At 48.5% G+C, this 24,139-nt stretch overlaps 2 protein-coding genes across 4 annotated transcripts; both read left to right on the forward strand.

The window, feature by feature from the left end:
- Positions 1 to 6,264: 6,264 nt before the first annotated feature.
- Positions 6,265 to 23,857, forward strand: LOC123443608 (probable peptide/nitrate transporter At3g43790). Of its 3 annotated transcripts, none has more exons than XM_045120069.1 (17): positions 6,265 to 6,631; positions 20,040 to 20,080; positions 20,204 to 20,264; positions 20,415 to 20,517; positions 20,608 to 20,710; positions 20,798 to 20,851; positions 20,950 to 21,012; positions 21,445 to 21,494; positions 21,583 to 21,658; positions 21,733 to 21,942; positions 22,114 to 22,201; positions 22,359 to 22,444; positions 22,532 to 22,639; positions 23,140 to 23,184; positions 23,264 to 23,352; positions 23,456 to 23,499; positions 23,626 to 23,857. In XM_045120069.1, the coding sequence occupies exons 1-17, from the start codon at positions 6,451 to 6,453 to the stop codon at positions 23,721 to 23,723; spliced, it is 1,500 nt and encodes a 499-aa protein (XP_044976004.1). In that variant the 5' UTR covers positions 6,265 to 6,450; the 3' UTR covers positions 23,724 to 23,857. The 3 variants fall into 3 exon arrangements, with proteins under 3 accessions (XP_044976004.1, XP_044976006.1, XP_044976005.1); XM_045120071.1 differs by lacking the exon at positions 6,265 to 6,631 and adding an exon at positions 14,737 to 19,040; XM_045120070.1 differs by lacking the exon at positions 6,265 to 6,631 and adding an exon at positions 19,100 to 19,632.
- LOC123443609 lies at positions 9,250 to 14,632 on the forward strand. The gene is made up of 2 exons (XM_045120072.1): positions 9,250 to 9,317; positions 12,763 to 14,632. Exon 2 carries the CDS (start codon positions 13,170 to 13,172, stop codon positions 14,061 to 14,063), a length of 894 nt encoding a protein of 297 aa, XP_044976007.1. The 5' UTR covers positions 9,250 to 9,317; positions 12,763 to 13,169; the 3' UTR covers positions 14,064 to 14,632.
- Positions 23,858 to 24,139: the final 282 nt, after the last annotated feature.

The following is a 24,139-nucleotide window of genomic DNA, read 5'->3' on the forward strand; positions in this document are numbered from 1 at the left end:
AGCTTGACGGCAGTGATTGAAGGATTCTGTCAGTGATAGCCTCTTGCGGGAGTTCAATCCCCAGCTCAGCTAGACGGTTTGAGTACCCAGACATTTTGAGCACATGTTCACTGACACACGAGTTCTCCTCCATCTTGCAAGCATAGAATTTATCGGAGGTCTCATACCTCTCGATCCGGGCGTTCTTCTAAAAGATAAACTTCAACTCCTAGAACATCTCAAATGCTCCATGACGCTCAAAGCGACGTTGAAGTCCCGGTTCTAAGCCATACAAGACTGCACATTGAACTACTGAGTAGTCCTCCTTACGTGCTAACCAAGCGTTCTTAACATCCTGATCAGCCGTAGCGGGTGGTTCATCTCCTAGTGCAGCATTAAGGACATAATCCTTCTTCCCAGCTTGTAAGATTAGCTTAAGATTACGAGCCCAGTCTACAAAGTTGCTTCCATCATCTTTCAACTTAGCTTTCTCTAGGAACGTATTAAAATTCAGGGTGACTGTCGCGTGAGCCATGATCTACAACACAAATATATTCAAAGTGGACTTAGACTATGTTCAAGATAATTAGAGTTTAACTTAATCAAATTATTCGCTAAACTCCCACTCAAAAAGTACATCTCTCTAGTCATTTGAGTGGTTCATGATCCACTTACACTAGCTCAAGTCCGATCATCACGTGAGTTGAGTATAGTTTCAGTGGTAAGCATCCCTATGCTAATCATATCATCTATATGATTCATGATCGACCTTTCGGTCTCATGTGTTCCGAGGCCATGTCTGCACATGCTAGGCTCGTCAAGCTTAACCCGAGTGTTCCGCGTGCGCAACTGTTTTGCACCCGTTGTATGTGAACGTTGAGTCTATCACACCCGATCATCATGTGGTGTCTCGAAACGACGAACTGTAGCAACGGTGCACAGTTGGGGAGAACACATTTTCATCTTGAAATTTTAGTGAGAGATCACCTCATAATGCTACCGTCGTTCTAAGCAAAATAAGGTGCATAAAAGGATTAACATCACATGCAATTCATAAATGACATGATATGTCCATCATCACGTGCTTCTTGATCTCCATCACCAAAGCACCGGCACGATCTTCTTGTCACCGGCGCCACACCATGATCTCCATCAACGTGTCGCCATCGGGGTTGTCGTGGTACTCATGCTATTACTACTAAAGCAACATCCTAGCAAAATAGTAAACGCATCTGCAAGCACAAACATTAGTATAAAGACAACCCTATGGTTCCTGCCGGTTGCCGTACCATCGACGTGCAAGTCGATATTATCTATTACAACATGATCATCTCATACATCCAATATATCACATCACATCGTTGGCCATATCATATCACAAGCATACCCTGCAAAAACAAGTTAGACGTCCTCTAATTTTGTTGTTGCATGTTTTACGTGGTGACCATGGGTATCTAGTAGGATCGCATCTTACTTATGTAAACACCACAACTGAGATATATGAGTTGCTATTTAACCTCATCCAAGGACCTCCTCGGTCAAATACGATTCAACTAAAGTTGGAGAAACCGACACTTGCCAGTCATCTTTGAGCAACGGGGTTACTCGTAGCGATGAAACCAGTCTCTCGTAAGCGTACGAGTAATGTCGGTCCAAGCCGCTTCAATCCAACAATACCGCGGAATCAAGAAAAGACTAAGGAGGGCAGCAAAACGCACATCACTGCCCACAAAAACTTTTGTGTTCTACTCGAGAAGACATCTACGCATGAACCTAGCTCATGATGCCACTGTTGGGGAACGTCGCATGCGAAACAAAAAATTTCCTACGCGCACGAAGACCTATCATGGTGATGTCCATCTACGAGAGGGGATGTGTGATCTACGTACCCTTGTAGACCGTACAGCAGAAGCGTTAGTGAACGCGGTTGATGTAGTGGAACGTCCTCACGTCCCTCGATCCGCCCCGCGAACTATCCCGCGATCAGTCCCGCGATCTAGTGCTGAACGGACGGCACCTCCGCGTTCCGCACACGTACAGCTCGACGATGATCTCAGCCTTCTTGATCTAGCAAGAGATACGGAGAGGTAGAAGAGTTCTCCGGCAGCGTGACGGCGCTCCGGAGGTTGGTGATGATCTCGTCTCAGCAGGGCTCCGCCCGAGCTCCGCAGAAACGCGATCTAGAGGAAAAAACCGTGGAGGTATGTGGCCGGGCTGCCGTGGAAAAATCGTCTCAAATCAGCCCTAAAACCTCCGTATATATAGGTGGGAGATGGGGGACCATGCCTTGGGGCTCAAGGAGCCCCAAGGGGGTCGGCCGAGCCAAAGGGAGGAAGGACTCCCCCCCAAACCGAGTCCTACTTGGTTTGGTGGGTGGAGTCCTTCTTTCCTTTCCCACCTCCTCCTTTTTTTTTCTCTTTGATTTTTCTTCCAATGTGCATAGGGCCCTTTTGGGCTGTCCCACCAGCCCACTAAGGGCTGGTGCGCCACCCTCAAGGCCTATGGGCTTCCCCGGGGTGGGTTGCCCCCCCGATGAACTCCCGGAACCCATTCGTCATTCCCGGTACATTTCCGGTAACTCCGAAAACCTTCCGGTAATCAAATGAGGTCATCCTATATATCAATCTTTCTTTCCGGACCATTCCGGAAACCCTCGTGACGTCCGTGATCTCATCCGGGACTCCGAACAACATTCGGTAACCAACCATATAACTCAAATACGCATAAAACAACGTCGAACCTTAAGTGTGCAGACCCTGCGGGTTCGAGAACTATGTAGACATGACCCGAGAGACTCCTCGGTCAATATCCAATAGCGGGACCTGGATGCCCATATTGGATCCTACATATTCTACGAAGATCTTATCGTTTGAACCTCAGTGCCAAGGATTCATACAATCCCGTATGTCATTCCCTTTGTCCTTCGGTGTGTTACTTGCCCGAGATTCGATCGTCAGTATCCGCATACCTATTTCAATCTCGTTTACCGGCAAGTCTCTTTACTCGTTCCGTAATACAAGATCCCGCAACTTACACTAAGTTACATTGCTTGCAAGGCTTGTGTGTGATGTTGTATTACCGAGTGGGCCCCGAGATACCTCTCCGTCACACGGAGTGAGAAATCCCAGTCTTGATCCATACTAACTCAAAGAACACCTTCGGAGATACCTGTAGAGCATCTTTATGGTCACCCAGTTACGTTGCGACGTTTGATACACACAAAGTATTCCTCCGGTGTTAGTGAGTTATATGATCTCATGGTCATAGGAACAAATACTTGACACGCAGAAAACAGTAGCAACAAAATGACACGATCAACATGCTACGTCTATTAGTTTGGGTCTAGTCCATCACGTGATTCTCCTAATGACGTGATCCAGTTATCAAGCAACAACACCTTGTTCATAATCAGAAGACATTGACTATCTTTGATCAACTGGCTAGCCAACTAGAGGCTTGCTAGGGACAGTGTTTTGTCTATGTATCCACACATGTAAATGAGTCTTCATTCAATACAATTATAGCATGGATAATAAACGATTATCTTGATACAGGAATTATAATAATAACTATATTTATTATTGCCTCTAGGGCATAATTCCAACAGTCTCCCACTTGCACTAGAGTCAATAATCTAGCCCTCACATCATCATGCGAATTACATTGTAATAAATCTAACACCCATACAGTTCTGGTGTTGATCATGCTTTGGCCGTGGAAGAGGTTTAGTCAGCGGGTCTACTACATTCAGATCCGTGTGCACTTTGCATATATTTACGTCCTCTCCTTCGACATAGTCGCGGATGAGGTTGAAGCGTCGTTTGATGTGTCTCGACTTCTTGTGAAACCGTGGTTCCTTTGCTAAGGCAATGGCACCCGTGTTGTCACAGAACAAGGTTATTGGATTCAGTGCGCTTGGCACCACTCCAAGATCCGTCATGAACTGCTTCATCCAGACACCCTCCTTAGCCGCCTTCGAGGCAGCCATGTACTCCGCTTCACATGTAGAATCTGCTACTACGCTTTGCTTGGAACTGCACCAGCTTACCGCACCCCCATTAAGAATAAATACGTATCCGGTTTGCGACTTAGAGTCGTCCGGATCTGTGTCAAAGCTTGCATCGACGTAACCTTTTACGGCGAGCTCTTCATCACCTCCATACACGAGAAACATCTCCTTAGTCCTTTTCAGGTACTTCAGGATATTCTTGACCGCCGTCCAGTGATCCACTCCTGGATTACTCTAGAACCTACCTGCCATACTTATGGCCAGGCTAACGTCCGGTCTAGTGCACAACATTGCATACATGATAGAACCTATGGCTGAAGCATAGGGGACGGAGCGCATATGATCTCTATCTTCATAAGTTGCTGGGCACTGAGTCTTACTCAATCTCGTACCTTGTAAAACTGGCAAGAACCCCTTCTTGGACTGTTCCATTTTGAACCTCTTCAAAACTTTATCAAGGTATGTGCTTTGTGAAAGTCCTATCAGGCGTTTTGATCTATCCCTATAGATCTGAATGCCTAGAATGTAAGCAGCTTCTCCTAGGTCCTTCATAGAGAAACTTTTATTCAAGTAATCGTTTATGCTCTCCAAAAACTCTACGTTGTTGCCAATCAGCAATATGTCATCCACATATAATATTAGAAACGCCACAGAGCTCCCACTCACTTTCTTGTAAATACAAGATTCTCCAACCACTTGTATAAACCCAAATGCTTTGATCACCTCATCAAAGCGTTTGTTCCAACTCCGAGATGCTTGCACCAGTCCATAAATGGATCGCTGGAGCTTGCACACCTTGTTAGCATTCTTAGGATCGACAAAACCTTCGGGTTGCATCATATACAATTCTTGTGATGTCGGCCGCACCCCCTACCTGGCGCATCGAAGATGTCGGCGATGCTAGGTCGACACCTATGGGAATCAACGTGAAACCCTTGTGATCGTAGGGCGGGGAAAGACGACGTGAAGAGCAGAGCTAACGATCAACACCCGACAAACCTTTTTACCCAGGTTCGGGACGCTTACGCGTAAAACCCTAAGTCCTGCTCGTGGTTGTATTAGTTGTTTTGTTGTTTGTTACCGTGACTGACGATAACCGTCTTCTGGCCAATGTCCAAAGAGTCTAACTCCTTGAGAATGAGTTAAAGGCCTCCTTTTATAGGCAAAGGGGTCACCTACAGTGCTCGGTGGTAGGTTCACGAGAAGTTACACTCAACCTAGAGCGGTGCTTATCCATCTACCGCTGTTAGGTGCATGAAATGCACGTCTTGTCCTTGTCAGCAATGTGCTGGTGAAGACACGTGTCCATCCTTTTCGACACCTGGACCCCTGCGCTGGCGCATGCGGAATGCGCTGGAACTTGGGGGTGGCACTATGACAAGGGCGGTTGCCCTCCAGTGCCTAGCCCGTCATCCCGACAAGGGAGCTTGCCGGGACCTTGGTTCTTCGTCCCGGCAAGGAAACTTGCCTCGGGGGCTTCGGTGTCGTCCCGACAAGGAAGGCTTGCCGAGGTCTTGTGCTTGGTGAGTTCATCACGCCCACTAAACGAGCGTGGCCTTGGTTATCTTCCCGGCAAGGCAGGCTTGCCGGGGCCTTGGTGATCTTGCGGGTGCATCTTGTCTCTATCCTGCCATGCCCTGCCGTCACGGGCTATTTGCGCGTGTGCACAAGTCTGAGATACTAGGAACCCCAGTCTTTACTGCATCGATAAAGGGATTTTAGTGTTAGTACGGGACCGGATCAAATGAGATCGAATTGATGAATACGGGCAAGATATAGCCGCTGCGTCAAACCCTGAGGCTGGCCATAGTGGGGGTATCATAGCTAGTAACATAGTCTTGGGACTAGCAAACATGGTGATGTGACAAATAATTAAAGAAGAGAGAGAGATTAGAGTAACATAGATAGATACCGTAATATGTTAAATGCTATGCTACTATGTGTCATGCATGTCAATAAATGAGATCACCTATGATACTAGTTTATGATACTATGCACTATGAAGGTAGTATCATACTCCCTCCGTTCCTAAATATAAGTCTTTCTAGAGATTCAACTAATGGACTACATACTATGTATATAGACATACTTTAGAGTATAGATTCATTCATTTTGCTTCGTATGTAAATATCTAGTGAAATATCTCAAAAGACTTATATTTAGGTACAAAGAAAGTATAATAGTAACATATGCACGATACTATTATATGTTACTCACCGAGCGATCCATGCCGACACACCCGGCCGAAACAACACACCACAGTCCACAAGGCGCGCCGCGTCTACACTCTACACTCTACACTAGCACTAAAAGCAGCAGATGCTACGCTAACGCTACCTCGTGCGCTTTACTGATGCATTTACTCCCGTAGAGGGGAACGGGCACTCCTCGAAAGCAGAGGTCGACCGAGCTGATCTCCAAATCCCATTTCCTGTTCCTGTTCATCAGAGAGAAGGGAGATAATGGCCGCCGGCGAGAGAAACGAGCCTGAGGCGGCGGCGGGGCCATTGCTGGCAACGGCGAGGGAGAGGAAGCTTTGCAAGGAGGGGTGCCCAGGGTGCAGGCTGGACGAGATGAACAAGACCAAGACCGGCATCCCCTACCTCAACTTCTTCTACGTGTGGGTCGTCTGTCTCTGCGCCGGTGAGTGTGCCCCTCCATCTTATTTGAGTTTCTTGTTTCCGGCATGGTCCCCTCCCTCTCTTCTCATCCATCTTGTTTGAGTTTCTTGTTTCCGGCATGGTCCATGCCTGTAGCACGCGTACGCCATTTCTTCTGCTCCCCTAAACCTGTACTCCTTTTCTACAACACATTAACACATGTACTGGAGTAGTAGTATTATAAGTATTTCACATCAGTCTGAGGCACAAACCAGAAAACCAAAAGTAATATGCCAAGTTAACAAAACAAGCTTACCCTCTATGCCTCGTACTTAGGACGACGGGTCCGTAATTAATCAGTTGAACATCGCATGGAACTTTGGAAGTTCCAAATTCCAAAAAGAAAAGGAAATTGCTTATTTTCAACCGGCTGATCTTCGTTAACCGGCTGATCTTTCTTCTGCCACGTGTCCTTTGTGAACCCACGCATCGCCTTTCTCTCTTCAATCTTCATCTTATCTTCTTCAACAGCCACACAAACTTTATCCTCGGGTGCTCTGCTCTTTATCCCCATTCTCTTCTTCATTGAAGCAGCACTAGCTACCACCGGCTACGAATGGACGGGGCAGGGAACGCATGCTTCCCATTCCCGGCACCGGCGTTATTAGCCGGGGCTGCATCGCAGCATGCGTGCGCTTCATACCACCATCCGCTTCCGCTGTGCGCTTCATACCACCATCCGCTTCCGCTGCCCACGAACTTCATCGTCGCGTCTGTCGCCGCCGCCGCCGCGTCAGCCATCGCATCATGCGCTGCATAGCAGTCACCGCTGTCACCGTCGCGCGCTGCGTCGCAGCATCAACCGACAAAGCAGCAACAAGCTACCGCCGGCCACTGACGCATCGAGGAACGCAGCCTGGCTACTCCCTCCATTTTTATATACAAGACCACTGTCAAAATTACAAAATTACAATTTGCATATATACAAGGCCACTAACACTAATCGATGCAATATTAATGGTGTTTACCTCGTAGTACTAGTAAAGGAGGACATTAATTATCCGTTGCATGCATGAAGGAGTGAAATCATTGGCTTGATATGCATGAGAGAGAAAAATACACATTAATTTACACGATAAACAAGGAGATAAGTTATCTTGTAACATTGACTTAAAATGCATTAACTTTTGTCTTGTACCTGTAATGTGGGTTTGTGGCCTTGTATATAAAAATCGAGGGAGTACTCGTCATCCCAGCCACCAGCTGTCGCCGCATGCTGCGATGGAGCGCCGTCGTCGTGATGTTGTGATGGAGCATCGCCGGAGTTGCATTGGGGCATCGCCGGGGCCGGCGGGAGTGGTGCATGTTGTGATGGAGCATCGCGGGAGTTGCGTTGGAGCATCGCCGACGTTGGCGGGGGTGGCGCATGTTGTGATGGAGCATCGTGAGAGTTGCGTTGGAGCATCGCTGGCGTCGACGGGGGTGGCGATGTTGTGATGGAGCACCGTCGGGGCCGGCAGGGATGGCGCATGTTGTGATGGAGCATCGGTGGGGGTGGCGCATGTTGCGATGAAGCATCGCCCGTGCCGGCGGGGGTGGCACGTGTTGTGATGGAACATCGCCGGAGTTGCATTGGAGCATCGCCGGGGCCGACAGGGGTGGCGCATATTGTGATGGAACATCGCTGGAGTTGCATTGGAGCATCGTCAGGGCGGCGCAGTCGCGATATGGAGTGATGAAGCATTGCCGGAGTTGCATTGGTGCATTCCCGGAGTTGCATTGGAGCATTGTTGGGTTTACATGGTGTTTCCTTGGAGCATCTTTAGACGGGACGTTGGTCCGGCAAACATTGGTGGGGCTGCACTGTCGGATAGAGGATGTGTTATTGTTACAACCCGCCGTAATAGTAACATGCTCGTGTTTGGAACATATCAAATGGTTGCAGCGCTTTGCATCCGATAGCGTGCGAGGCGACTGATCTTTCCTAGGATAAGTCGGATGATTTGTAGCACACGTCAAAAGAAAACCATGGCACAAACTAAAAGAGTGTAACAGATAGTTAGAAGGGAAAGAGGGATTGGTGGAATATTTGTTATATTGCTTGAGCCTTATAGACATATATACAGGAGTACAACGATCAATTTGAAGTACAAGACAAGATAGGACAAATCCTAGTCTATCTCATATTTTCTAATAATAAATATACTCAACATCCCGCCCCCCAATCACAATGGTAGCGACACAGATGGTGAGACTGGAGAAGAATCCGAAGGTAAGCTGTCGGTGCACTGAAGACCGGGGTCTCCTGTGCCCCAGACTTGTGCACGGGCGCCGGCAACCCCTTTAACGACAAGGCACGACGAAGGCTGGTAGGAAGACTAACCTCCAAATTCACCAAAGCCACACCCCTCCAAGGGTGTGAGGAATAAGCCCAATCTCCAAGGCCCCGGCAAGCCCCTCTTGCCGGGAAGACATCCAAGGCCTATAAAAGGAGGCCCGAGGCTCAGTTCTAAGGGTTAGACACTTCGGGCATTGGCCAATAGGCAGTCACTGTAGCAAGTAATCCTGCAGTAAGCACCTAATACAACAAACAAAGCAGGAGTAGGGTTTTACGCACTAAGCGGGCCGAACCTGGGTAAAAACGTTCCCGGTGCTGATTGCTAGCTCTGCTCTTGGCGCCACCCCTCTCCCCGCCGAACGATCAAGAGATCCTTGGGGGGTTCCCGTAGGTGTCATTTCCCCGACATCTTTGGCGCGCCAGGTAGGGGGTGAGAGCATTTGCGCTAATCTGAGCAAGCTCTGCGCCGAATTTTAGGAGTTGAGCGCACCGCCGCAGTTCCCCGAAGCGGGACACGACGATGCTCGCTTCACTCTGCTATGGCCTCCTAGCGCCTGCGCGGGCGCGCTGCTGCGCAAGCGCAGGCCAAGGAAGCAGAGACCCCAAGTTCGACACCATCAAGCTGATGCGCCGCTCCAGGACAGTACGTTGCTGTCGAGGGTGTGCCTGGGGGCTTTCGCGAGGCCTCCGGCGCATACTCCGGCGGACGCACCTTTGCGGAACGATGCATAGCCGTCGAGGATGCGCCAACAGGTCCCGAAGCCCCGGCACGCACTCCAGCAGAAATGTTTTCTCCCTGGAAGTGTCGCGTCGCCGCCAAAGATGTGCTTGGGGGCTCCACCAGCATGGCCTGGCCAAAAAGAGAAAAAAGAGTTACACCCCGGCAAACCCCTTTCCCACGCGATGGTCAAAGGCTATCGGTAAGAACCTTGCCGGCAAGGAGGTCGACGGGGGGTGTAACATCCGGCTTGCCGGGGATCTGAGGCCCCGACAAAAGATTCAGACGCCGCGCGAAGAAGTGCCGCGGCACGACAGATAAGTGACAAAAACTCTAGATGAGATTTTTGGGTAGATAGGTTGTTTCCTTTCTAGAAATCACAATCTTTGTTTGAGAAACCTGTGCGCAGAAGGAACCTTGCTAGGATCAGTGCACCTTGGTTTTGTTTTGAGCTCGTTCAACGACCTGAACGGCCACAGAGCGCCTTCACACCGTTTCGAACTTGCTCAACAGACCAAGCGGCTACGCAACACCTTATTTCGCCTCGAGCCGCGCTCGACGATTTAACGGTTGCACGAAGTGCGACAAGGAGTCTTGCCGGTAACGACCCCTCCGACGAACTGCTAAGGATCCGTTCCTCAAAGCACTAGCGGCAGGACCAGTCAAGCCGGCAAGCTTCCGGAAAAACGCAAGGGGTGTATCATATAAAAAGAGGGATCAGACAAAACGGAAACAATATTTCATTCATTTGTTTGAGGCAAACTCAAACATATTACATGGATGATTTTTACTACTCTAACCTATGATACTGTCTTTGGCGAGGGACAATGCTTGCCGGACAGAAGTTCAAGAAGACAAAAAACGGCAAGGCCCGCGGCGCAACCCAGGCTGGTTCCTCCTGGACCAGCACTGCGCGGAGGAGAACGGGGCCAGAAGGGACGGTGGAGCTAGGAACCAGGCGCTACTAGCTATATGCGGCAGCGTCGGTTCTTCCGGCGCGTCGGTCCCAACTCGGGAGGAGGAGAGCCGCGGACTGACGATGATGGTGCGGCCGACGGTCAATCCGTGGTCAGGTCCTCGTACCCAGGCTTAGCCTGCTGAGGGTCTGACCCGTACCCGCTGTCACTCTCGTCTGTCCCTTCCTCGCCGCCCTCGCGCAAGGAAGGGCTTTCAGTCCCGCTCGAGCTCTCTTTGCAGCAGCTGAGGCGTACACCTGAGCTCCCGTATATCTTGACGGAGAGCAGGTTGTCCGCCATCATCTTGAAGCGAAGAACGTGCCCATCCCAGAGATTATGGGTGCGAGCAAAGCTCTTCCACCCACGGCCAAGGAACAGGAGCCGAGGACCCGGTTGCTCCACGCCATCGGTACGACGCCGTTGCCGCAGCCATGCACCCAGAGCCACAGCATCGGGAGCTTCTCTTCGCCCATCGCCTTGGCGAAGGCGCTTGGGAGTTGAAGTCGAGTCCTGATGCAGCCTTGCAGCTTGAGAAGGAACTCCAACGGAGTCCTTTCAACATGAGTCTCCGCAGGAGCAAGCCTCGGAGAAGGCCGGGGTGTTGGAGTGGCATCCCGCCTTCCCCGGCCACGGCCTTCGCGGCGACCGCGGCCCCTCGCCCCTCCGCCACCTCGGGCACTCGGGCCGCCCTTCGCAGCTGCGGCTCCTGAAGCTGTGGCATGATCCGAACGAGATCCTCTCGCCGCTCTGGCGGCTGATGGTGGCTCTCCTCGTCTCCTAGCCATGGTTAGGGGCGAGCGCCACCTGAAGCTGAAGAAGATACTGCAGACAAGTCAGGGGAGCTGTGCGTTTCAGGAGTTGGATTGATAAGCAAAACCCCCTCACAAACCCCCTAATTTATAGGGCGAGGCGCGGGGGCTAGCCCTCCTCACTCCGGAAACCGCGGCCCCTCTTGCCCAATCGCCCATGATCACGGGTGAACAGGGAGCCACCCTGCTGCACCAATGCATGCAGGGGCAGGCCCTGCCACGGCTGCGACATTTAAGGCCACAATCACAACTTGCCCGACTGTTACTGCGCATGCCTCGCGCGTGGCAAAAGCGTTTCGGGAGGTGGGACGGCCACTGTGCGCACGCCTCTCCACTTCGTGCGTCCGATGCACGACGTGGGGAAAGACAACAACCAACGGCTTCAAACTGCAAGATACCCTGTCACGGAAGCCCGTGCACCACTTTGGGTCTGGCCCAACGACGCCTCGCACACGTGTATGGCCCAGGCCCGGGGCTCCTGTCGGTGCACTGAAGACTGGGGTCTCCTGTGCCCCAGCCTTGTGCACGGGCGGCGGCAACCCCTTTGACGACAAGGCACGACGAAGGCTGGCAGGAAGACTAACCTCCAAATTCACCAAGGCCACACCACTCCAAGGGTGTGAGGAATAAGCCCAAGCTCCAAGGCCCCGACAAGCCCCTCTTGCCGGGAAGACATCCAAGCCCCGACAAGCCCTTCTTGCCGGGAAGGGTCCAACGCCTCGGCAAGCCTTCCTTCCTGGGAAAAGCATTCAAGGCCCCGGCAAGTCCTCCTTGCCGGGAAGATAGGCAAGGCCCCGGCAAGCTTTCCTTGTCGGGAAGGTAGACTAGGCCACTGGCGAGGGCACCAGCCCGACAAGCCCCATTCGCCGCCAGGTGTTTCCCTCCTGCCACAGTGCCACCGACTACCATAGCGCCAGCGCATCCCTCATGCGCCAGCACAACGCCCAAGTGTCAAAACACATGGGTACGTGTCGATACCATCCTGATCGGGTCAGGAGACTGGTGAGGAATTTATTGCCCCTGACACCACGGTAGATAGACAGCTGTGCACCCTGTTCACTGTACAAATCGTGAACCCTCTGTTGAGCACTGTTGGTGACCCATTTGCCTATAAAAGGAGGCCCAAGGCTCAGTTTAAGGGGTAAGACACTTCGGGCATTGGCCAACAGGCAATCACTGTAGCAAGTAATCCTACAGTAAGCACCTAATACAACAAACAAAGCAGGAGTAGGGTTTTACGCACTAACGTCCCGAACCTGGGTAAAAACGTTCCCGGTGCTGATCGTTAGCTCTGCTCATGGCGCCACCCCTCTCCCCGCCGAACGATCAAGGGATCCTTGGAGATTCCCATAGGTGTCATTTCCCCGACATAAGCCGACGATCATCTCCCCACAGTCGTAACGATCGATGCATCATGAAGTTGTGGCTGGAGTGAAAACCGCGAGGTTGCTCAAGCAAGGCGGTAGCCCTTTGTGCCGATGTCGAGGTAGCCGAGAGCGTAGGATGGTGTAGGCGTGGTCGAGGTAGTCGTATGAAGAACGCTATGGTCGATGTTGAGTCGGGGTAGCCGGTTTCGAGGAAGTCGCGATGGAGCCGCGATCGTAAGGAGGCGCCGAGTTAGTCATGGGCGCAGTGGTGACGAAGTAGTGGTGCGCCGGGAAGAAGGCGTAGTTGAGACATGTCGTGCCGGGTTTGCCAAGCCTGGGTACGCATCCTGGATGAAGGCGCACATCGGTGTTGCCAGCACCAGGCATGCGTAGATGGACGAAATCAATGTTGGCGATGCGTCGCTCCAGTCTTGCCAGGCCTGGGAGCACATCTGGGACGAAGGCGCACGTCGGTGTTGCCAGCATCGGGCATGCGTAGACGGGAGCCTGCACAAACTGGTACGTCATGTTGAGGAGGCTAGCGGAGAAGGAGTCAACGACGGTTGCGGCGCAAATCGACGGGGGGCGATGTTGCCCACGGTGGTCAGAGTAGACGAAGTGGTTGGGGTAGACAACGACGACGCTGGCGATGAGCTGGTGCTGACGGAAATGAAGGGGGTGGACGGGCGGCGCGGCTCGGGTGAGCGAGCTGCAGCGGTGTCGAAGAAGAGCAGCGACGTCGAAGAAGAGCAGTGGCGGCAGCCTGACGGCGATGCTCAAAGTAGGCGAGGAAGAACCCACAGCGTGACGAAGACAGGCTCGGACGATGGCGTTCCCGCACCGAGGGAGACGACGCGACGTATACCACAGGAAGTCGATATCGAGGACGTCGCAGTGGACCGCACGCCGCGGCGCAACGGCCCGAAGGGGCGACGAAGCGGCAACGCGCGGGTCGGGGCGACGGTAGAAAGACCTCGGGGCGGCGGCGTGGACCGCGTGCCACGGCTCTATGGCCTGAAAAGGCGACGCATCGGCGGTGCGCGGGTCGGTGGAGCCACGGGGACGGCCTCGGGCGACGGTGGGGACCGCGTGCCGCGGCTCTACCGCCCGAAGGGGCGGTGTAGCGGTGGCTTGTGGGTCGGGGCAACCATCAGAAGAACCACTAAGCGGCGGTGCTGTGGCCCGACGGGGCGACGTAGCGGTAGTCTGTTGCTCGATCGGTGGAGAGGGGAGCTATACTCGAGGACAACCTTCACAGGACGCGTGGAGGCGCATTCAATCGACTGATCAGGTCAGTCGCACGACGTAGATGGAGTCTATCGTGACGGGCGGGTGATCAATCTGATTGCACGCGAGGTCGGGGGCACTGCCCGACGATGATGACGGCGTCGTGGACGGTGAAGCGGGGTGGTCAAGCAGACCAAGGGGACGACGCTGGCGGGGAACGACGTGTCTGAGGCAGGCGACGCCCGAGCGCAAAAGCTCGAGGGAGCTGACAAGTGGCGACAGAGAGCCGAGACCGAAAAGCTCGAGCCGACAAGGCCGCCCGAGCCAGGGAGACGACAAGCCCGAGGCGGTTGATAAACGGCGGCGGAGACGGTAGGTGATGTAAGATCCTGATTGGACGCAGGCGACGACGACTGACACGGAGCGACAGGTGGGCAGACGCGTGAACGACGGTCGGGACGGACCGCCGCGTCCCCAGTCACAGAAGTGGACGGGTCACGCCATCGTCAAAATTTAGGCGCGCATGTGTCGATGATGGCGGCGGACAATGCAACCCGATCTTAGATCGAAAAACCAAAAAGACAACGCCGATCAAAACGACTGACGGAAGAGAGAAAAAACTGGATCAAGAGATCGGGAAAAAGACTCTCTAGGGCAGCCGGTCAACATGACCGGTGGACAAACCCTAGGTACGGGCGACGTGGTCCTCCACGTCGGTCATGGAGGCTGACCGTCCCGAGGGCGGCCCGCGGAGCGGAAGCGACGGGCGGCGGGTAGGTCTAGGAACTTGCAGCAGATACCATGTTAGAAAGGAGAGAGAGATTGGTAGAATAATTGTTGTATTGCTTGAGCCTCATAAACATATATATAGGAGTACAATGATCAACTTGAGTACAAAAGAAGATAGAACAAATTTTAGTCCATCTCATATTTCCTAATAATTAATATACTCACCACAGATCATCTAAAACCGTAGCCAAATTCACTGTTTTGACCCTTTTTGTAACGTTAAGCCGGATCTGACCCCGGTGGGGAATATTTTTCGGATTTGAACCTTCTGTTACTGTCAGACCATTTGACGGTAGGGTATGACAACCTACCGTCAAGGCCCTGGCGGTAGGAAAATGGCCTACCACCGCAGGGGCCGGCGGTAGCATGTGTAACCCTATCGCTAAGGAGTCCGACGGTAGGCACACACACGCATTGTGTCTGTAACTTAGATTTTTTTTACGGTAGGCATGCAACCCTATTGCCAGGGACCTCGGCGGTAGGTTGTTATACCCTACCGTCAAGGGGTCCGACGGTAGCAAAAGGATCAGATCCGAAATTTTTCTTCATCAGGGTCAGATCCGGCTTAACCTTACTAAAAGGGTCAAAACAATGAATTTTGTCGTGTACCATAACCATTAACCACAGTTTGATAGGATGGATGTACTTAAAAATAATGGACGACCACAACACATCCCATCCCCTCAGTACGTATGTGTACCATCGGCTGGGTGAAAGCTGAGAAAGATGTGGTAACTTATCACAGATGCGTAACTTTTTCTTTTCCGAAATGACACGGGTGCGTAACTGATACGGAAGGCAGGAGACAACAACACATGCATGGCGTGGGACCTCTCGGTGTAGAATTCCATCACATCTATGCTGGAGTAGTATTCAGGCCATTTTCAATGCATTGGTGAGATGTTAAGCACGTTAAATAGTTTAGCAACTAAACTCTCCAATGTTTGGGACCTCTCGGTGTAGAATTCCATCACATCTATGCTGGAGTAGTATTCAGGCCACTTTCAATGCATTGGTGAGGTGTTAAGCACATTAAATAGTTTAGCAACTAAACTCTTCAATGCATAGTTTCTTAGCTTATTGTAGCTAAGCCTCTTTATTTAATACTTTTGCAACTAAAGTTATGCATACATTGATGCATTTCTTTCATTTAATTGTTTTACCTAGGTTCACGCGTTTAGCATTGTTTTTTCCTGTATCACTACACTCATCTCTCTTCTATTAATTAACTTGCCACATCAGATTTTTTGTCTATGTGACAACCTTAGCACCTGTAGAAGGTGGAGCATTGGGAGTAGCCTCAAACTCCAAACCAAAATACTACTCTATGTTGTTGTAAGCAGCAAAAGGTTTATGTCCATTAACTCCTTGAACATGGCATGGTAGGGTAGTTTCGACCAATTGATTAGGGCTAGCCAAACTTGCCATTAGAGCACAATTTGTGGATTTGCCAAAAGTTTTGCCGAATTCCCGAAACTGCATTTTCGCAACTGCTTTCAAAAAGTTTGGATCAACGGTAGCCAAAGCCAACGTTGGGTTGCTCTACATCTGCCATATGTCCAGAGCGTTTCCTAGACAAAGGCGCGGCCTGCGCGGCTTACCATGTGTGACCTTGACTGACCTATACACACACAGTTGTTTCATTGATACTATTCCATGTGCTGTGCTTCGGTGCCTTGTCTAGTACACTCAGTAGTGTCAGCGTCTCCGTTACACATGCGTGGCATATAGACGGGAAAGGTCACATGTGTACAACAGATGGAATACTATGTAGACCGGGGGTCATCCTTCTTTTCTAAAAAAAAAAGATGAAATAATATGTTGGACCCCATATGCTATAGCCTAGCACTCCTACCATATACTAGGAGGAGTAGCTGATTTGTGGTCTTCACACCAACGGTCCAACCCCGGTTGCTCTCGGGACGGCAGGAAAATAACTGTCCATCGATTCCCGGACAGCGAGCAAGCGAGCGCAGCCTCGGATAGCATGGAGGAAGTTTCCAGGAAGCTACCGCAAAATGGAGTGGACCCGTTGGTGGTTATTCGCTGGTTAGACTTACCGAGCACCTCATGATTAGGAAACTTTTTGTCTCCATGTCATCAAATTAGAAAGTTCTTCACACCGTATGCCAAAACCAGTTTCACCTGGACCCGCCACTTTCCTTCCTATAATCAAAGTGCAAGTGTGAACAAATATGAACACATTAAATTCAGATTTGATTTCTTTTATAAAAGGGTACTCAAATTATGAGTCACTTTCATCGTTGGAATCCTGGCGACATGCTCTTCAAAGCTAGATCCTGCATGGGTATGTTTTGATGAATTTTTCTTGTGTGCAATTTAGTCCATGTTTTGTGCAACTGCCTAGGAGTCAATGTGTAACTACCTGAAAGTGAATGTGCAACTTTCAGCCTACCACGTGGATGTGCGGATGTGCAGTTTTCACCAGTAGCACCCCCACCACCAAAACTACCTCCTTTCAGTAAGATGTGCAACTTCATCTGTTGCACGGGGCAACTGTCTAGTAGTTAATGTGCAACTTTCCTCCTGTTCGTGAACGTGCTTTCACTGTTTGCTGCATCAACCAACTGCCTAACAGTGGATGTGCAACTTTGGATACTCGGCCAACTGTCTAACAATAATGTGCAATCTTCCTTCATACCCCCATGAATGTGCAATTTCCCTACTAGCATCTAGTCCAAACAATCCCTTTAGGCCTTATCTATATGCAACTTTTCACTACCCTCATGAATATGTAACTTTTCGCTATCCTCATGAATGCAGAATTTTCACCATCCAACTATTCTTGCCTGTGAGATGTGCAACTTCTTATGTTGCCCCAGCCAACTACCTAGCTGACTTTGTGTAACTTCGTTTGTTGCCCTCACTAACTGAAACTACATATCCATAAGTTGGGAGGTGAAGGAGTTGCATATCAACTAATAGGCAGTTGGTTTGAACAATAGACTAAGTTGCACATATCGCTGATAGGAGAGGTGGGACAGGGTGTGTCAATAGTAAAAAAACTACATATGCACAAATAAGGAGGAGGGTTGCACATCGACTATTAGGTAGTTGGCCTGGACAGTAGGGTAGTTGCACATCAAGTTGTCATGGTTGCTAGATTGCAACCTCATCAGAAGTTGGATCATGCAATTGCAAAAAATGGTTTTGAAAAAGTTGCACCATGCAATACTAAAATTGTATGATGCAGTACCAAAGTTGCATCATATAGCACCAAAGTTAGCATAATATATTTTTGTCAAAATATACCCATACGGGATCTAGTTTCAAAGATCTCGTAGCTGTTAAGCTTCATGCACTAGCCAATGCAACAAAAAGTCCGAACTGATGGAAAGACCTAGGCAATCCACATATACACTTCAATACCCTCTCTCATTTGTGACACGGAAAGTCAACACGTGGACAAACTCAGAGGTATGGCTCAAGAGGCCTATACGTGGACACATAGGGGGCGGCAACAATTTTTGAATAAACTACGAAAGCCAAGACTTGAACTCAAGTCCTTATGTCCTGATACCATGTTAAGCTTCATGCACTAGCCAACGCAACCAAAAGTCCAAACTGATGAAAAGGGCTAGGCAATCCACATATACACTTCAACAGTAGCGATGAATCCAAAGATGAAGATGAATCTGAATTCCGACGCACCATTTGAAAGATATGGACCTGTTTTTCCTTCGAGTGTGACTAGTCAGTCCACATTTAATGCCAGCAACCACATGCTGCCATGCGGCCTGAGTTAGGTGGGCGCGTTTAATACGATCGTGGCGGTGGTTGGATAGCTGATAGGTAGGTGGGGCCGTGATGGAGATGAGTGGACGCGTGGTGTGCCCGTCTGGCATCCGCTTGGGCACAAAATCGGTCACAGATTTGGGTCGAAAATGTCTCTAGACGGACAGTGAACGGGGCAACTTTTGGGGTTGGGTCAGCGTGTTGGGCCAGTTTTTTCGTCTCTTTGGACACAAACGGACACGCATGAACAGTTTGGGTTGGCCCGTTGGAGTTGCTCTGAGCATAACTAAAATGACTAGGTTTCTTGTGGTGGGACCAACGTACCATGTTTTAAGTTCACTAGTGCTCGTATTTTCTTGAATTTATTTCAGACTTTTCGACGATGTTTGTTCAATGGAAGGAGGGAGAAGTTTCCATCAGTCACGAGACGTCTGTGATGATTTTGTCAATCTCAATATGTATTAGCGCAGTCTCTTGAAGGTGCTCATAAGGGTAGGTTGTGCGTGTATACATTTATAAGGTTGAGAGTATGTGTGTATATGTGAGCGTCTGCGTTTGTACTGTATTTCTCATGAAAGAAAACTCCACCATACAATAAGTTTTTTATACCTCTAAAAAAGGAATTTGCCATTATGAGAAAGAGGAGCGGCCGCACTTGTCTAGTACATACACATGCACTTGGGCCGTAAGCCTTTCCAAAGGAGAAAGACTTGGCCAACCCTCTCATCCCACCGCCTAAATTTAGCTAAACAAACCAAAGGCAAGAATCCAGGAACAACTGGAGCCAGGCTTCATTCACCAGCTCTTGGCAAACGAGGATGCCGCGCGAGTCTCAGAATCCAGGCATCATCTTGATGTGGATTGAGCACGTCCAACGGAGTAGGAGGAGTCACGTAGCATTCAGCCGCAGCCGCAGTCCAAGGCATCGAGATGACCGGATCAGGCCGAGAGGTGCCATTGCTCCGCGTCAGGAAGGTATACCATGAACGATGCCCCGGATGCAGACAGGAGAGGAAGACGCAGGCCGACCACCGGATACCCTACACGGAGTTCCTCTACATTTGGATCGCATGCTTGTGTGCCGGTATGATGCCACACAATGCTCTGTTTTACAGGATTTCCTCTGATGATCAGGCAACATCCTCTCATGGAACAGCCGTATGACTGCCAGAATCTGGAGGGCGTAGAGATGTTATAACATTTGGATTCGCCACTTTAGTACAATAATGCAATCCAGTCGCTTTCAATTAACATAACCAAGAAATTCTGATTTGGGACTTCAGAACATTAGGGGATGCTCCCAAACATGTGCCTTTCTGCATTTATTTCATGGTTTCTTCAGAGGCTCTCTCTGCAGTTTGTCTACAAAACTCACTTTTTTTTGTCACCTTCGTTAAAAGATTGGACATAATTTTATAGGTTATGTTATTAATTTATCTATATCAGTTGTTGGCGTTTGCTAACTAACAACTTGGTTTGTTATCTTTCCAGCTCTACCGATCCAGTCACTGTTTCCCTATCTATACTTCATGGTATGTACAGAAGTCGCAAAACTTTAACATCTATCCTGATTGTATGCATAAATTATCGTTTGTTGAATTATTACATACCTTGTGATGATTAATTATGTGTTCGCCGTTGTTATGAATTAACAGATTAGGGACTTGAAAGTCGCAAAGCAAGAGCAAGACATTGGGTTCTATGCTGGTTTTGTTGGTGAGCATTGTCCCCTGTAAATGCTTGTCAATTTACTGGAAAAATAAGGGAATAAAAGACACAAGTACACCGAGTAGACTTTAGTAGCGTTATCATGCAAAAATAGTTATTTTTTGACCAGTAGCTACTGACCGTATACTCTGTCTCAAGGGGCTACTTATTTCCTTGGAAGAACCATCAGTGCTGTGCCATGGGGCATTTTTGCTGACAAATATGGGAGGAAACCCTGCATTGTTATCAGTATCCTCTCAGTGTATGGAAAATTCAGTTACATTACAAAAACATATTTCGTACTCCATTCAATTAAATCAGAATTAATCCTATGCTACTACTTCTTTTTCAGGATCGTATTTAACACCCTTTTCGGCCTTAGCACGACTTACTGGATGGCAATTGTAACTAGAGGGCTACTTGGGTTACTCTGTGGTATATTAGGACCAATCAAGGTAATTTCTGTACACTGAGGGTGACTGAGTTAATTAAGAAAACGGCATTAGTTGTTGAACACTCACGGTTGTGTCTGCATTCTTCAGGCATATGCTTCAGAAGTCTGCAGAAAAGAGCACCAGGCACTAGGAATTTCTCTTGTGAGAACAGTCCATCTTATGTTCAGATTCTCGGTTTGATTCATTTGAAGAAAGGCTTATCTGTTACTAGCTGATAATTATGTCTGACATTATGTCAGGTTACATCTTCACGAGCAATAGCCCTTGTTATTGGACCAGCCATTGGAGGATTTCTTGCACAGGTGAGGATCAGTCAACTTTGATGTTGAGTTATAGAAATACAGAACTATCCTTGCAGAATTAACATCATATTTAACTACTTTATCAAACTAAGCGTAAGTTACTTGCACACAGTAGTTCAATAAAGCCATTACTGCAATAACCCACTAGGACACTGTAAGTATATGTAACCGTGGTGTAGAGCTTGAGAATAATGGATCATCTACTAATTGGGGCAAAATCAAAATACTGGACCAATAGGCAAGAACTTTCCTGTCATGGCAGTTCTAGGAAAGTACAGATATGCTTTATTAGGAGGGATTTATATTTAACAGTTAAAAGTGATAACTAGAATTTTTGTCGAAGGACGAACACAACCTCTCCCTTTGGAGGATAGTTAGTAATCTTATATTAATGGCCCTGGCTAACATTGTGTATTCTCTATCCTGTATCAGCCTGCAAAGAAGTACCCGGGTCTTTTCTCTGAGGAATCCATATTTGGAAGGTAGATTATTACTCATATTCTTTCAATGATACAAATTTTGCATTTTTGGGAAGATAAGATAAACCTTTCAAATTACATCTACTTATAGGTTTCCATACTTCCTCCCTTGCTTCGTCATATCGGTTCTAGCGGCAGGAGCATGTCTTGCATGCATTTGGCTCCCGGTAAGCCCCTGAATCTCCTTCCGATTTTTTTTTCTCTCCCTTGATTTCCTACTTGAATAAATGATTCTTTTTAGGAAACTCTGCACATGTATCATGATGACAAAGTGGAAGCTATTGAGGAAATGGAGGCACAAGTTGTTGATTCGACCTCTGAAGACAGGAAAGCTAAACAATCTGGATCAGGCAGAATGGCATCCACAAAGGACCTGCTAAAGAACTGGCAGTTGATGTCAGCAATAACCCTCTACTGTGTGTTTTCTCTCCATGACACAGCTTATCTTGAGGTAAATCTATGTTTAGGCATATTGAACATATTCAACGACGTTTTGGATTGAAAGGATGCTAGTATTTATTATATCTACCCTTAAGAGAACAATCATGTTAGGGACTAAAGCAACCTTTTTTTGTAAGGAACTAAATCAACTTTGCATGTGTTCTGTAAATTCCATGGTCAGATATTTTCACTCTGGGCTGTGAGCAGTAGAAAATACCGGGGACTGAGTTTTACATCTCAGGAGGTTGGTACCGTGCTAGCTATCTCAGGTATGTGATGTTTCTTCAATTTGTATAGTACGGACATTGCGCAAGAGAAACATTCAGCACAAAATGAATGAACTGGACACATATCTGGCATCTCTCCTTTACCTATTACGTGTTTTGAACTCCTTTACCTTATGGCCATTTTTGTTCGATCTTGCAGGTTTTGGTGTTTTGGTATATCAACTTCTGATTTACCCGCTCCTTGCCAAGTATGCTGGGTTAGTCAAGCCATTCCGATCTGCAGCGGTATGTGACAAGAACATTTTACGTCAAGATACTTCATTAATATGTCTAATCTATTATGCAGTACCAAATGCATGTTTGTTTTTTCAGGTATTATCTATACTTCTCCTTGCAACATATCCATTCATGGCTAACCTATATGGCGTGGAGCTCAAAGTACTCATCAACATAGCCTCGCTTCTTAAGAATATGTTTGCGGTATGTCCATTTTCTAATCGGAACAAATTGTTAGAATATTATTATTTGTATTGCTTCGTTTAAAGTGAAAAATAATACAAACTAGGGGTGTCCGTCGGTGGTTGGCAAAAACCCTAGAAGGAATTCTTTTGAGAGGACTCGGATGGAAGAAAATGTTCCCATTTGGCTCCAAACATTCATACTTCGCCTCCCCCCCCCCTTCCCCCCTGTTATGTCAGTCCAGCTCCGCCACGGACCTCACTGCTTACATAGTAACATCCTATACAAACATGTTCATCATCTCGGTGAATAGGACGGAAGATCAATAGAGCCTTCCTTTAAAAGAATAAAAACACGTTGATGACAGTTTGGGCGGGTCTAAAGAGACCATAATGGAGCACCACTCGTGCAGATGAAATAAAATTGGATGTGCATTACCCTTGGACAATCAAGCTCCACAGGGATTTTAATAGACAATTTAATCATGAACATATTTTGATTTTTCATCTAAAATGGAACAGGCTACGATTACTATTGCCTGCAACATTCTGCAGAACACAGCGGTGGTATGTATCATCTGTCTCATTGTGTTTTCTTTGATTCATTTCTGCTATGTTCTAACTTCTCCAATGAAAACATGTACAGGCACAAGAACAAAGGGGTGTAGCAAATGGTATATCTGTGACTCTCATGTCAATCTTCAAAGCAGTAGCTCCAGCAGCAGCAGGAATTCTGTAAGCACAGTGTTTCTTTTATTTTGTGAGTAGGAAGTCCTGTGAGTTTTTGCTTGGCCGCAAGTGATTCCCAACCAATTAGCTAACTTTTGCCTTTATCTAGGTTTTCATGGGCTCAGAAGAACATAACCGGATTGTTCTTACCAGGTAAACACATTGCTCATCCAGCCCATGCTAATTGCACTCATACTGATAGCTTTGCTTTCGACTTGAATGGAAGCAAGTACATATTACCAGGGCATATACTTCTTTGATTTATCATCCGATATGCAGGTGATCAGATCCTGTTCTGGATGCTGAACATGGTGTCAGTAATCGGGCTCTCGCTGACGTTCAAGCCATTTTTCTCTATGCCGAGTGCGCTAAAATGATGAGCACACAATTATGTTCATCTAGCTAGTTAAGTAAACTTGGGGGCACTACCGCAGATTGCAGCCCTGGATAAAAAAACTGCGCCGTGTATTGTGTCACAGATACTTTTCATAATTTTTTGTTTGTGTGATCAGATGTGGCAAGATCTCTTTTTTTGGGGGTCAAAACTCCTACGCACAAGACTTGTTCCTTTTTTTTTCCTCGAGAAAACGCAAAGACTCTGCATTTCATTGAAAAGGGAGATAGTTTAGCAGTACACGCCTCCGAGGAGGAGGCTCACCGGGGTGCAAAAACTTAAGTACAAGAACTAGTGGACGTCCCAGGTTAATGGCATGATCACCCCAAGGCTAGTAGCCCCAGCCCGAACCCAAAGGGATGCCTCCTCTCTGATCCTAGTCGCGAGCAGGGCGGTGGA

This window comes from Hordeum vulgare, chromosome 3H (assembly GCF_904849725.1).
Source record: "Hordeum vulgare subsp. vulgare chromosome 3H, MorexV3_pseudomolecules_assembly, whole genome shotgun sequence".
In the NCBI taxonomy this organism is placed as follows: Eukaryota; Viridiplantae; Streptophyta; class Magnoliopsida; order Poales; family Poaceae; genus Hordeum; species Hordeum vulgare.

Bases quoted from the DNA above. Each gene is read 5' to 3' on its own strand.
- LOC123443608 (XM_045120069.1), top strand. From the start codon at position 6,451: ATGGCCGCCGGCGAGAGAAACGAGCCTGAGGCGGCGGCGGGGCCATTG. The intron at 20,518-20,607 runs GTATGGAAAATT...CTTCTTTTTCAG, and splicing joins GTTATCAGTATCCTCTCAGT to GATCGTATTTAACACCCTTT. The intron at 22,445-22,531 runs GTATGTGACAAG...TTGTTTTTTCAG, and splicing joins AGCCATTCCGATCTGCAGCG to GTATTATCTATACTTCTCCT.
- LOC123443609 (XM_045120072.1), top strand. From the start codon at position 13,170: ATGGACGAAATCAATGTTGGCGATGCGTCGCTCCAGTCTTGCCAGGCC.